The sequence below is a fragment of the Ovis aries genome, chromosome 1 (assembly GCF_016772045.2).
Source record: "Ovis aries strain OAR_USU_Benz2616 breed Rambouillet chromosome 1, ARS-UI_Ramb_v3.0, whole genome shotgun sequence".
Lineage (NCBI taxonomy): Eukaryota > Metazoa > Chordata > Mammalia > Artiodactyla > Bovidae > Ovis > Ovis aries.
Window position 1 is genome coordinate 246,587,326 of NC_056054.1, and position 15,106 is coordinate 246,602,431.

The 15,106-nt window shown below is 35.5% G+C and overlaps 1 protein-coding gene across 5 annotated transcripts in view; it reads right to left on the reverse strand.

Moving 5' to 3' along the window:
• Positions 1 to 15,106, reverse strand: part of U2SURP (U2 snRNP associated SURP domain containing) — a 53,219-nt gene that overhangs the window by 17,024 nt on the left and 21,089 nt on the right. For 4 of the 5 annotated variants that reach the window (XM_060405600.1, XM_012102001.5, XM_012102009.4 and 1 more), the window contains exons 13-23: positions 15,029 to 15,072; positions 11,907 to 12,011; positions 10,909 to 10,975; positions 10,665 to 10,828; positions 8,991 to 9,153; positions 8,505 to 8,584; positions 8,016 to 8,103; positions 6,876 to 6,998; positions 3,717 to 3,873; positions 1,771 to 1,866; positions 1,011 to 1,077 (exon numbers count right to left, since the gene is read on the reverse strand). In XM_060405600.1, coding sequence (XP_060261583.1) covers positions 1,011 to 1,077; positions 1,771 to 1,866; positions 3,717 to 3,873; positions 6,876 to 6,998; positions 8,016 to 8,103; positions 8,505 to 8,584; positions 8,991 to 9,153; positions 10,665 to 10,828; positions 10,909 to 10,975; positions 11,907 to 12,011; positions 15,029 to 15,072 — 1,154 coding nt within the window. The remainder of the gene's footprint in view (positions 1 to 1,010; positions 1,078 to 1,770; positions 1,867 to 3,716; positions 3,874 to 6,875; positions 6,999 to 8,015; positions 8,104 to 8,504; positions 8,585 to 8,990; positions 9,154 to 10,664; positions 10,829 to 10,908; positions 10,976 to 11,906; positions 12,012 to 15,028; positions 15,073 to 15,106) is intronic. The other variant, XM_027959639.3, reaches the window with a different exon arrangement.

Below are 15,106 nucleotides of genomic sequence, written 5' to 3' on the forward strand. Positions count from 1 at the left end.
TAACTAATGATGGGATTGCAGACGTAAAGATGAAAACAAGTTGTACTGTTTTCAATTCCTCTACTTCTAAACAGCCTCAGGTATTTCTGACAGCCAACAACATCTACATTTTACAAATATGCTGTCATAATGATTGCTGACATGTTCTGATCACACTGTTTCTGGAAAGACACCACTGTAGACAACTTTTCTTCACCATATCAAACTGTGTTTCCACAAATGCTTATCAATCATATTTCCTTAAATTTAAATGCTAATAATACCCATTTATTAGATCCATACAAATGCTCAAATTGTGCTGGGACACAAAGGGACTTTTCCTTCTGTTTACTCTTCCATTTGAAAACAAACAAACAAAACCCCAGAAACCTCTGCTTTGTGTTCTTGATGCCTTCTCTTTCCCTATTAAAAAAATAATTAACTTCCTTTGCACTGATTTTAAAAGGTGCCCAGTGTTACAAAAAACTACCAACATAAACTTGCAGAATTTGGGAGCAGGAATTCCTATTGCATTCAGTGCTAACCAGCAAAACTGAAAATTATAATAAATTTTCTATATGACGAAGGTAAGTGGTTTTTCTTTTTTCTTTGTTCTTCTGAAGTATGTACATTTAAATAACAAAAAGAATGGTCAGAATGCATTATTTTTCTTAGCAATTCCAAAAGAGCATAACCTTCCCATTCACATTTAAAAATCACCATTTTGTGGAGCTGAAAGAATAAAGATTTAAAACAAATGCAGCTGACCATTTAGTAACTACAACGTGAGAATGTATAAACTAGCACAGAAAAATAAACTCAAAAGCAAACTGAAACCAGATGCATCAAAACCAGAAAGCAAAAGCTCTTTACTCATTAGAAAAACAATGAAGAACTAAAAATGATCCTCTTAAAACAAGCTTTTTAAGAGTTAAGTTTTCCTCTTCCCTATTACTCAAGTACACCTCTTAATGAAAAAGAGTGTGTATATGCAATAAGAAATGGAATATATTCTAAACCTAGATTCTTACTTTTGATTTTCTTCTTCTTCTGATTCTTCATGCTGGTCAAATAACTCCCATTTAGAAGTTGTTACAGCTGAATAGAAGGGAAAAACAGGATGTAATTCCATAAGGTAACTTAGCATTTTTGCAGCAGCACAGCAGAAGCCTAACTTTAGAACTGAGAGCTTATATTACAGAAGTTATCTACATTTATCTTTTCTTTGAATAGCCATTTCCATGTACTAAATCTATTTCTTTCCTCACACCTACACTATAATTTTATTCAAATTCAGGAAGCAACAAGTAACGCTGTCCTCCTTGTTTCTGTGTTAGATGCTAACATCTGTTTCATCAGAACCTACAAAATACTAAATTAACAATTACACTAGGATACATGTCCAGGCAAGTATGAAAGGCAGGTCTAAACTGCATCTGATAAATCAAGCACTATAGGGGACACAGTGATTTCGATTTTCTGAAACTGACCTCTAAATTTCCAAATAGGCATCCCACCTACATTTTCTACTGATTGGCTCAACCTGAAAGGTTTTCAGTGATTTTTGATTACTCCAAGCATCCAAACTGAAGCATCTAAGAAAACTGTATAGCAACTACACTGAAAACTTAGCCACTAGAAATATAAACTATGGTAGTACTGGGTCTTAAGGTTGAAACATGTTATAAAACACAAAAGGAAAACTACACCTATACACACACACACCAACGTTCAGTAAAATTTTAAGTACTCAATTTTCTAACGATTTGCATTTACTGTACTTTAACTTACCCTGTGCTTCCAATTCAGATTCATCTACAGCTTCCCATTTTGACGGGGCAACTTTAAATATAGGCTCATTCTTCTTTGAATCTTCAGTTGCATCCACTAAGGAAGAAAAATGAGCCATTAACTTTTACTAGAGGATGACTTAAAGAGCTCATGAGTATTCGCTGTATTATTAAAAAGCAAAACTAAATAAGGTCACACACAGACTAATAATGCTAGTGTCAAGAATAACGAATATGACTAATCCAACTCTCTGCATCTGAAGGCTAATTTTTAAATATCAATGTAAGCAAAAATAATACATATGTATGTGTATATACAAAACACACACCCAGAACATACAGGTGGTTACTTCAAGCAAATGGAGAAGTTGAGGAAGTAAAAAAAAAACCCTTCAGTACCTTTATCTAATTATTTTTTTAAGTATAAAATTAATATTATTCAGTATTTTAACATACAATTCAAATATACTGAAGAGGTACATTAGGTCTACGTAATTCAATAAATGATTTCAGGTAGCTAGGAAAACAAAGTGTAAGTTAGGAAAACTAATAATAAAAACAGAATTGGAGAAAAGGGAACCCTCTTACACTATTGGTGGGAATGCAAACTAGTATAGGTGGCTTAGAGGTTAAAGAGTCTGCCTCCAATGCGGGAGACCTGGGTTCGATCCCCGGGTCAGGAAGATGCCCTGGAGAAGAAAATGGCAATCCACTCCAGTAGAGAAGAAAATGGCAATCCACTCCAGTATTCCTGCCTGGAGAATCCCATGGACGGAGAAGCCTAGTAGGTTACAGTCCACGGGGTTGCAAAGAGTTGTACACGACTGAGCAACTTCACCATACCATACCATACCATAGCCACTATGGAGAACAGTGTGCAGATTCCTTAAAAAACTGGAAATAGAACTGCCATATGACCCAGCAATCCCACTGCTGGGCATACACACCAAGGAAACCAGAATTGAAAGAGACACGTGTACCCTAATGTTCATCACAGCACTGTTTATAATAGCCAGGACATGGAAACAACCTAGATGTCCATCAGCAGACGAATGGATAAGAAAGCTGTGGTACATATACACAATGGAGTATTACTCAGCCATTAAAAAGAATACATTTGGATCAGTTATAATGAGGTGGATGAAGCTGGAGCCTATTATACAGAGTGAAGTAAGCCAGAAAGAAAAACATCAAGACAGTATAATAATGCATATATAAGGAATTTAAAAAGATGGTAACGATAACTCTGTATGAGAGACAGCAAGAGAGACACAGATGTATAGAACAGTCTTTTGGACTCTGTGGGAGAGGGCGAGGATGGGATGATTTGGGAGAATGGCACTGAAACATGTATATTATCATATATGAAATGAATCGCCAGTCCAGGTTCGATGCATGATACAGGGTGCTCGGGGCTGGTACACTGGGATGGCCCAGAGGGAGGGGATAGGGAGGAAGGTGGGAGGGGGGTTCAGGATGGGGAACACATGTACACCCATGGCGGACTCATGTCAATGTATGACAAAACCAATACAATATTGTAAAGTAATTAGCCTCCAATTAAAATAAATTTATATTTTAAAAAAAAACAGAATTGATAAAACAAAGTACTTGGAATTATGCATACAACTGAATATAAGGTTTTTGCCTCTAGTTTCCTGACAATTAAGACAGGAAAAATTTGCTAGTATTTTAAGAGGCTGACTATCTCACCAAAAAAAAAAACACCGCATATACGACCGAAAAGAATACGCTTTTCTTGGCATACTTAAATGTATTGCTGGCTATGTGAATTCTGAAAAGTCAAAAATAAAAGAAAGAAAAAAGTTAATAACTGACACCTTACTCAGAAATTATAACCTTCTTAAACATCAGCATGTGCAGAAATGAAGAGATTTGGAAACAAACTTATTAGCTAGATTCAATTAGTTTGAAGTCTGAACTTACAAGGCACTCCATCAAGATCATCATCAAGGCTCTTTATAGGGACTCCATCAAGGTCATCAATAGGAGTAGCATCAATAGGAATTCCATCCACATCTTCTAGAGGGGCACCATCCAGCTCTTCCTCAATGGGGGCACCATCAAGGTCATCTGGTACATCCTATAAAAACACATACTATTAAATGGGCTCGATAAAGGACAGAAATGGTATGAACCTAACAGAAGCAGAAGATATTAAGAAGAGGTGGCAAGAATACACAGAACTGTATAAAGAAGAGCTTCACGACCCAGATAATCATGATGGTGTGATCACTCACCTAGAGGCAGACATCCTGGAATGTGAAGTCAAGTGGGCCTTAGAAAGCATCACTACGAAGAAAGCTAGTGGAGGTGATGGAATTCCAGTTGAGCTATTTCAAATCCTGAGAGATGATGCTGTGAAAGTGCTGCACTCAATATGCCAGCAAATTTGGAAAACTCAGCAGTAGCCACAGGACTGGAAAAGATCACTTTTCATTCCAATCCCAAAGAAAGGCAATGCCAAAGAATGCTCAAACTACCACACAATGGCACTCATCTCACATGCTAGTAAAGTAATGCTCAAAATTCTCCAAGCCAGGTTTCAGCAATACGTGAACCATGAACTTCCAGATGTTCAAGCTGGATTTAGAAAAGGCAGAGGAACCAGAGATCAAGTTGCCAACATCCGCTGGATCACGGAAAAAGCAAGAGTTCCAGAAAAACATTTATTTCTGCTTTATTGACTATGCCAAAGCCTTTGACTGTGTGGATCACAATAAACTGTGGAAAATTCTCAAAGATGTGGGAATACCAGACCGCCTGACCTTACTCTTGAGAAACCAGTATGTAGGTCAGGAAGCAACAGTTAGAACTAGACATGGAACAACACACTGGTTCCAAATAGGAAAAGGAGTATGTCAAGGCTGTATATTGTCACCCTACCTATTTAACTTCTATGCAGAGTACATCATGAGAAACACTGGGCTGGAAGAAGCACAAGCTGGAATCAAGATTGCCAGGAGAAATATCAATAACCTCAGATATGCAGATGACACCACCCTTATGGCAAAAAGTGAAGAAGAACTAAAAAGCCTCTTGATGAAAGTGAAAGAGGACAGCGAAAAAGTTGGCTTAAAGCTCAACATTCAGAAAACGAAGATCATGGCATCTGGTCCCATCACTTCATGGGAAATAAATGGGGAAACAGTGGAAACAGTGTCAGACTTTATTTTTTTGGGCTCCAAAATCACTGCAGATGGTGCCTGCAGCCATGAAATTAAAAGACGCTTACTCTTTGGAAGGAAAGTTATGACCAACCTAAAGAGCATATTCAAAAGCAGAGACATTACTTTGCCAACAAAAGTCCGTCTAGTCAAGGCTATGGTTTTTTCAGTAGTCACGTATGGATGTGAGAGTTGGACTGTGAAGAAGGCTGAGAGCTAAAGAATTGATGCTTTTGAACTGTGGTGTTGGAGAAGACTCTTGAGAGTCCCTTGGACTGCAAGGAGATCCAACCAGTCCATTCTAAAGGAGATCAGTCCTGGGTGTTCTTTGGAAGGACTGATGCTAAAGCCGAAACTCCAATACTCTGGCCACCTCATGTGAAGAGTTGACTCATTGGAAAAGACTCTGATGCTGGGAGGGATTGGGGGCAGGAGGAGAAGGGGACAACAGAGGATGAGATGGCTAGATGGCATCACTGACTCGATGGACATGAGTTGAGTGAACTCCGGGAACTGGTGATGGACAGGGAGGCCTGGCGTGCTCCGATTCATGGGGTCGCAAAGAGTCGGACACAACTGAGCGACTGAACTGAACTGATTGTAATATGTTCTTTTGCATGCTAAAGTCTTATCACTGAAACATTAACTGCAATCCTGTATAAACCAAGTGGGCTTCCCTGGTGGCTCAAAGGTAAAGAATCCACCTGCTAATGCAGGCAATGTAGATTTGATCCCTAGGTCAGGAACTTTCCCTAGAGGAGGAAATGGCAAGGCTCTCCAGTATTCTTGCCTGGGAAATCCCATGGACAGAGGAGCTACAGTCCATGGGGTCAAAAAAACAGCTGGATAGGACTTAGCAAAGCAACTAAACAACAACAACATAAACCAAACAGCTGGAGATTCACATTCCCAGGTACAAAATGCAGATATAAGAATAATATATTCTTATCATCCAGTCTGACAAAAAAGTAGTCATCTGTACAATATTTATCAAATATTTACCAATACTTAATGATGCCAGGTATCATATGAGGCACTAAGAATACAATAATGAGTGAAAATGAGCTTTGGTCCCTTAGTCCCTCCTGTCATAGAGCTCAGCAGAACTTGAGAGGCGGAGGGGGCAGGGGAGTGGAGAAGGAGCCAGGCAACCAGATAATCACAAAAGTGTAGGATGACTTATACAACAAAGAGGTGCACTGTATTATTAGAATGTATAGTATGTAGGTTCTACCTAAAGAGGTCAGAGAAAGCTCAATGAACTTATGCTCAAACTGAGATCTAAAGGGTCTGAGACAAGAGATGTTCCAAGAAGAGGAAAGAACATGTATAAAGGTCTTTGGTAGGAGAAAACATTGATATTTAAGAAACTGAAACAAGGACCATGTGGTTCAAGTAGGGAAGCAAATCAGGAGTATCTTGTAGAAGTGAAAGCGAAAACATGATAGATGGATTAGGATGGTGAAAATGAAGACGAAGGATTCAAGAACTATTGAGGAGGCTTAAAAAAAAAAACAAACCAGAAGGGTGATGAACAGAATCTGCTACCACTGTGGTACACATCTTTTCAGGTACATATTTACTTACATAGGTATCTTCAGTTTAACAACATGAAATTGTGCTGCATATTTCGCTTTATTACTTGCTTTTTTTTCTTTCTTCTACTAATATACAATAAATGTTTTCATGTCATCAAATAAAACACCAATCATCAATTTTTACATAAGGATACAAAACAGAGAATTCCTGTTATATATAATTTCAACTCCTGGGCTCCAACAATTCCAGCAACAAATATCCACTATTTTGTGGTAAACAGTACATATTTTCTACAAAGAAATGTTACTCATATCTGTACCTCCAAAGCATCCCCAGAAATAAATTTTAAGATAATCAGACAAATACAGTGAATACATACCTCTGCTTCCTTTTCTTCAATAATATTTACAAGTCCTAAGAAAATATTTTGTAGTTTGATCAAAAATGGTTCTGGATAAATTGCCCAATCTTCCCACGCTCTAAAGCAGGTCATTACCCGTTGCTAAAAGGAAAAAGACAGTGAATTATTATTCAGGACAATATGTATCAAACGTCATCTCATGATAATGACCATCACAATTTGCTGAATTTCCATCACAATTTTCCTTTAAAGCAATATTGTTTTTAAAATTTAAGGAAAAGAACTATCATTACAATATTTTTTATCATTAGTTTTTTTTAATCAATGTTACCTCTCAATTAAAAGAGGAAAGACACTAAGAATAAATATTTTTTTAAAAAAACAGTTAACTGCTTGCTCTTGGTCACCTAAGCTCAAGTTCCCTCTCAGAATGGTACACATTCTGCGAAACACTAGCCTAGAAACTAATGAAAGCTGGATACAAGTGTAGCCAAGTTCTGATCTGAACTCCTTTATGGTCTGATGAAATACTTCCCGAGTCAGATTAATACCTCTCTCTGTCCCATCCTTAAACTTTTCTATAATCTCTGTCTTATGGTCAAAATTTAAGATAAAAAAATTTTAATGGAGTTGTTAGTTTGACTCCCCTAAATGGTGGAGTCATTGGGGATCTGCCCAAGCTAAAAATTTCCTTAATGAGTGTTCTGCCCACGGAAGTATATTTATTTTTTTTATCTGTAAGTAAGGTATTTTGTTTGGCCTTTCTTAACATTGGTCTATAACTTCAGAGTTTATTTTAAAAATTAATAGCTGAATATACTTTCTAAACATGGATAACTAAAATGTGTATTTCTAATCCAACCAAATTATATATACTACTACAAAACAAGCGATCTTCTGAATATTTTCTGTGAAAAGACTATTTTATTAAAATGTTTAAAAATAAACCAGACACCCAAAACACTACACATATTTTAAAATTTCAGACTTTTTCTGATACTGAAGGTAAAATGGTGGTAAATTTTAAACCAATAATTTGTAAAACATCTAAGTTATGTCTTACAGTTATCTTACATACTCTTAGCTCTCCAATGTGGTTCCCAGCCCCCATGTCCCATTTAAAACACTAGGGCAAAAATAACCAAACAATAAACGTACCTTAAAGTTTTCAGACTGTAAATGGCCTTGAATTGTACGATAGGTAGCATTGAGGTCTGAAAATATCTGACACAACTTTGTTTCAAAACTGAAATTCAAATAATATGTTACTTTAACTCCTATTATTCTGAATTTTTCTTCTGCAAAAGCTCCCAAAGAGTCTTAAGAACTAGTTCCCTTGATTAATAAGGAATTTTACATCTAGGTTACTTTGGGGCATCTAGTCCAACCTCTTTGTTCCATAAAATAGGGAACAGAAAATTTAAGTGACTTGTCCAAGGCAGAAAAAGGAATAGCAGAGCTAAGATTAGGGTTGATTATCTCCAAATTTCCCTTCAGAGCCAGTTCTTAAAAGCCTCCCTGATTCATAAAATAAACACCAAAAAGGAAATGTCGGGAACTGAGCAAGAGTTATACTATACTCTTTTCTGAGCTTCTTACCCTTAAATATTTTATTTTAGGCGTATCACCTTATATCACTATACTTACAATTTTCTATAATAGGAAGCATTGGCAACTTTGGCTGAAGAGTTGTATAAAACATCAGAAACCAAATATAATCTGGCAATCTAGAATACCAAAAGATAGCATAAAATGGATTAAAACTGAAAACCAACAGCAAATAATGTAGCTAACAAAAACTCCACATTGAATTTTTTGAATCAACAGCATAAGGACAATGTTTAGCTATGATTTAATTATAACTAATTTGAAGAGTTTTAAGAAATTCAGTATCACCACAACCATGACTTTGGCAGGAATAAAACTTGTCATTCATTTACATTTCAACCTGTTGATAATTTGTGTCAATTAACCTACATTTCCCTGGCAGAAGGAAAACAAAACTACATGGGAAAGATTTCTTCAGTCAAGTTCTTGATTCAAAAATGAAACCAATTTCAATCAAAGCAGAAGTCAGTTACTACCTCTCTTTTTCTTAATTAAATGTTCCATAAAGAAAAATCATTCCCATACCTTTTTGGGAAGGGGTGTCTTTAAGATGGACAAGGACTCAGTAATGCAATCCACTATTTCTTCAGCAGCTTCAGCATTATTAAGACAGAAAACCATTGCATCTCCAATATCATTTTTCCTTGGAGTTAGCCCCCGCAGAATTTCTTCTAATTTGTCTCTCTGTCTGAATACAAATTTTTTTTAACTTGTAAGTATTTATAGACAAATTTTAAATACCATTACAGTTTCTGCTCACAAACTAATTTCTTTAAAACCCACTCAGATAAAATTCTGAAGGCTAAACTGTGTTAAGTCTGATTTGCGTTACATACTCCAAATGTGTTACATTTTTTTAAGAACTTACATGGGGAAGAAACAGGAACAAATATATTACTACTTCAGTGACTTTCAGTTTACAAATTAAGTAAATTAAAATTACAGTCATTTTTTTTCAAGACTCCTTGAGAACATCACAGTTCTATTACCCTATTACACTGAAAAAGAACCTTTATGCTCTTCACTTTCCTTTGAAGTCTGTTACTTTAGCATGTTCGCATAGGATTAGCACAGGCTAAAGCAAGGGTTAACAAACTTTTCCTGTAAAGGATGAGACAGTAAATATTGAGGCTTTGAAGGCCATATAGTCACTCAACTCTGCTGCTCTAACACCAGTGGAACCACAGACTACAAGTAAAAGAATGGGTATGGCTGTGTTCAAATAAAACAGGAGGCATCCAGATTTAGCCTATCTATGGGCTTAAGTATATGCAGATCCCTGGGCAAAAGTAATGATGAACATACATCTTTAGAACCAAATATACTCTCAAATACTATAGTTCTCTATTATCAATGCTCTTATAAACAATGCACCAATGCAACTATTAATAGCTTTAAGATTTATAGGCTAACACAATGAAGCATATCGTTATACAAGCTAAGTATCATTTTAGCCTTTTTATCCCCCAAATCAGGGATACAGAATTTCCTTTGAACATTTCAATAGTTAAATCTGTTTCTGCTTCTTAAACAAAGCTAACTGCACTGTAGCAGTGCTGAACACTAATAATAACATGTTTCCATGGTGGCCGCACACTGCACTTCTTAGAGCAGCTTTTTGCATAGTCATCCATCTCACTTCACTAAGTCATATAATAATTTTCCCTCTTTATGCTGCACTCAGAGAAGCAACAATTCTAAGGGCCCTGAGATTACTTCTGTATGAATATAAAGTATTCCACTGCTAAAGTGCCATCACTTAAGAGATCAATTTTTATCAGTAAGAAGAGGTCAAGTTCAGCAGGACACACATTTACACTTGCCAAGATGTTTAAAGGGCTTCCCTGGTAGCTCAGAGATTAAAGCGTCTGCCTGAAATGCGGGAGACCTGGGTTCAATCCCTGGGTTGGGAAGATCCCCTGGAGAAGGAAATGGCACCCCATTCCAGTACTCTTGCCTGGAGAATCCCATGGAGGAACCTGGTAGGCTACAGTCCATGGGGTCGCAAACAATTGGACATGACTCAGTGACTTAACTTCAAGATGATTAAAATGAAAATGCATATCTTAAGACATGCACTATTTAAAACAGTCACAAAATTTTAAAGACCATTTTAAGGTTAACACATCCTACTCCATTAATTAAAGTGACCATTAAATCATCTTTTCTGAAAATAAAACAAGGAAAAAAAAATCTTACTCTTCCTTAAGTGCTCCCTTTTTACTTGGCTCCTCTACAAAAGCTTCTGTTTCCTGCTCTTCTGACATTCCATGCAGATATGGATTTAATGGTGGTGGCCTCCAAAAAGATCCATTTTTGAACATACGAAAATCTTCCGTCCTCCACTTAGTTGGCGAATCTCCCTAATAAGTGCCAAGAATGCTATCAGAAAGGTCCAATACCTCAGATTCAAAATTAACAAAGTAACTGATTATATACATGCCTGGAGAATAGAATAAAGCTTCCACCTATAGTAAACATGGGCTGGTGTCTGGTTTTCAAACAAGAATCTAAAACAAAAACAAACAAAAAATTAAACATCACTTTTTTTAATGCAGAAGTGCCTTCAAGTAAATAAAAACAAATGAGAAATTTTATTTACCTATTTAGTTCTAAATAAAACCAAAAGCAAAGATCCCTGAAAAGAAATCCTCACCCTCACTCCAAACTGTCTTTTGACTGACATTAACACTCAGAAGGTATATATGCATCATGCTGAGTCTTACGATCAGTTTTATTGAACACTCATATGTCAGGGACTGTGTCTGGCAATGGAGAAGTCTTCCCAACACGTAATTTCAAAAGCAGCAGTTTTTAAATGACTTAACTGTGAATGAATGTGTTAGATATCGTAACTATCCAGAAGATAAGTAGTTTTCTATAAACCTCATTTATTCTACCATATCTTGCTTATGACTCTTTCAGTGAAAAACAAAATGAGAAGTATTTTCCTCAAAGAGAATGCTAAAAACAATGCTAACTAACACCTGCGGCCATAATACAACTCTGGTCAATGTTTTCAAACTACCCTCCCACCCCATTACAAAAATAACCTCATACTTTCAGGACTTTATTCTTGGAATATTTTTTAAGTATTTTAAAAAAGCACATCTGAGGATAAACAGAATGTGGTGTGTGTGCGTGTGTATGTTCATCCAAAGATGAACCCTGAAGACATACGCTAAGTGAAATTAAATCGGTTTCAAAAGAACAAACAAGGTATGACCCCACTCAGATGAAGTACCTAGAGTATTCAAAGAGACAGAAAGTAGAAAAGTGGTTGCCAGTGGTTGCCAGAGAGACCAAAGGAATGGAGTTACTGTTTAAGGGGTACAGAGTTTCAGGTATGAAAGACTGCCATTGAACTGTACACGTAAAAACAGTAAATTATATGGGTATACTACATGCAAATTTTACCACAATTAAAAAAAAAATGCACACCTGAACATAGGATTGTTGATCTCTCTGTTCATAATCATAGCTTCAAACATTGGCCCTTCACGTACAACAAACTCTATCATTCGATGTATCAGGGCGAGCAAATTCCTACAACAACAACACAGTTAAAGAAAATGGATTCAGACCTACCACTACATAAAACTACACTTGACCTAAGTTACTATAATTGTGCAGAAAAAGATTGTCCTGCTGACTAATACAGAATTTATACCAAGAAAGTAACCTGGAGCACATGTTACTATACCTTGTGCATTAAGAGGGAGCAGGGTGATGGGGATAAGGGAGTGGGAGAGAAGGGAAGGAGGGTGGGAGGCCACAACACAGCTTCATAGCAATAGAGACTTCAACTTCTAAATGCCACTTAACTTTAGTTTCCAAACGCAACACATTGAATTATGAATCACAACTAACTGGAAAGCTGCAAATATATAGAATCAGTAACTCAGAGCTTATATGTTATCATAAAAAACTTATACACTATCTCAGTTTTAAAGAAAACATTCCTAAGCCAAGCACTTTTCTGGTGATATTGAAATGTTATAGACATGACTATAGTTTGTAAAAATGCAAAACTATTTAACAAGTTTAAGGCCTGATTTAAAGAAAAAAAAATCCATCCAAATCCTGTGTTTTTCTGGTACACATATAGCAGTGGAGTTTTTATTGAATCTGACCTTTAATGAGGCAACATCCCTTTGTATCACACTTCAAACTAGTTCACATAGTTTATGACATGTATAATTCTGTCTGTGTGTTATGAATCAATAAAGCAATTATATTGCCAAAGCCTTAAACAAATGGAGTCCTCTTTCCAAAATATTTCAAAACACGGAACATGATGATATTCCCTTCCCATTTTTTCATAACAACTACTTCCCAATAATATATACACATAACTTTTTAGTTGTCGTTTTGTTGACTGAGTTTATAGAAAGTCTTTATTTTAAAAATCTGATACTTTATGAGACTCCAAACACAACTTCAGACATTGATTACAATTCTAGGCAAAAATAATTCAGTTTATTACAGCTACTTCTGATTTCTCATTTTATTAGTTGCCACCATATAAAGTTGGCAAGTAACAATTGGGAAAAGCAAAAGGATATTGGCTCCTGGTACAAGGCCCACACTAAATTACACCTTTAGCATTCCCAGCTCAAATTAAAGTTCATATAACTGCCAGAATATAAATTAAATATACAGTTATAGAATAAGACATTTTTTGCTCTGTAAAGCCCTGCTTCAGAGTACATGAACAATAAAATAATTTATCTCATAGTAATTATAATTATTTTCTCAGGCAAACCTACTTAAGTGGACATTAAAATCTCTATGTAATGAAAAAAATCACATGGAGGCTTAATAAGTGTTTAACACAGGGGGAACTACATATTAAAACTATTAATTCAACCTCATATTGTTAAAACCCCAAAAGCATCACTTAATTTTAAATCTAAAATTTATTTCTTTCACAAATGCTACTAACTGCTCTGCAAATATGCAGTTCTTGATATCCAAATGAGAATGTATTCTCAGCATCCATACAGCTAATGAGTGTTTTAAAGGAATGGAGGTAATGCAATGTTAAGTACTGATTCAGTCCCAAAGCTCCCACTGGTATGCATCAAATTAAGCTGAAGGGAAATTTTGTGTATCATAATATATAAAACTAATGACTAGGTGGGCAAATACTACACATCCAGAAACTTCTATGAATTGTCAAAAGCAACTTGCATATTAAAGATAGATGAAAAATGGTTTAGCAAGTTTAAAACAAAGGATTCATTGTAATGGTGAGTCAAAACTTTACAGCAAAATGTATACTCAAAATCTTAATTTAGAAATAAGCTGAGCCACATGTAAAACTAATACTGGATATATACTTTTTGAGTGCTGCAAATACACTTCCCTGTGAGTTCTTTACCAGTGGGGGGAAAAACCCACTATAGTTTTAAACAGGCTTGTAACTGATAAATCTATTCTTAGAAAATATAAAGTTTAAAAGAAGTTCTAAAATGCTTCATGATTATTTAAAATCAAAATCTGACAATTAGTTGTTGCTAACTTAAATTCAAGATTCGTAAAGAATTGTAATCACTTATCCTTAAGGATTATGTGCTTATTTTTAAAAGGGTGACTTTTCTATCAGAATGAAACAGTGTAGTACAAAAAGATGATATAAGTGCATTAATTTATTTTAAAATGGTAATTATCTTATTCTGGGCAACAACAACAAAAAAAACAAAAATTGTCTCTCAGTTATAATAAAACCACATTTACTAGAGTCGATCGTACCAATGTCTGGTCAAAAACTGTATACTTTCCCAATCCATCCCATGATGTTTTCCTGGTCCCCCGCTGCCGCAGACAGTTCAGCTGGTGTTGCTCACCAAGGCCAATGTCAAAGAGAATTTGGTATTCTTTTGTGTTCATTTATTATTCAACCAGTGTTGTGTTCCTGTGTTTGGGAAAAGGCTTAGCTTGACTGAGCAAGAGCATACCTAGAGCATGAATTCTTCTGCTTTAACATTATGTTGAAAAAGAAAAAAAGGAAGAAAGGAAAATAAAAGAATTCCAAAAACTTTTGTTATTAAAAAAAATTCTAGTTATATCCAGTGTTCATAAAAACAACAGAAATTCCTTCTTAAAATCATTTAGGAAAAAAATAAAGCTACACTTTCAGTAAAGAAAACTCGAACTAAAGTTGTACATTAAATACAGACAATTCAGAACCAAGAAAAAATAACAGATCGGGTCAAAATGTAACATTACCTAAAATTTAAGATATATTTAAAACACCTATTTTCCCATCACAGTAGTCTAGTATTATTAGACCAGCAACTCCAGATTAAATCTATTAAACACATTCTATCTGCTAAAGCTATAAAATTTCCTACATTGCTAACAATAAAAACAAAAGATAATGACATAAAATTGCAAAGTGTACTAAAGTTGATTAAGCTTCATATATCCCCCCAAAAAGTACTGGGAAGGAACCATTGCTCAGTCAAGATACTACCTTTTCCTCAACACTATTTTTTTTTTAAATTCAGAAGGGGATATTGTCTATATTTAGATCAGTAATAATAAAGAAAAACATGTACCTTTCTGTTGGGATAACCACTTTGACTATGGCTTGCGACAGAGTCTGTATATGAAGTCACATCAGATAATAAACATAG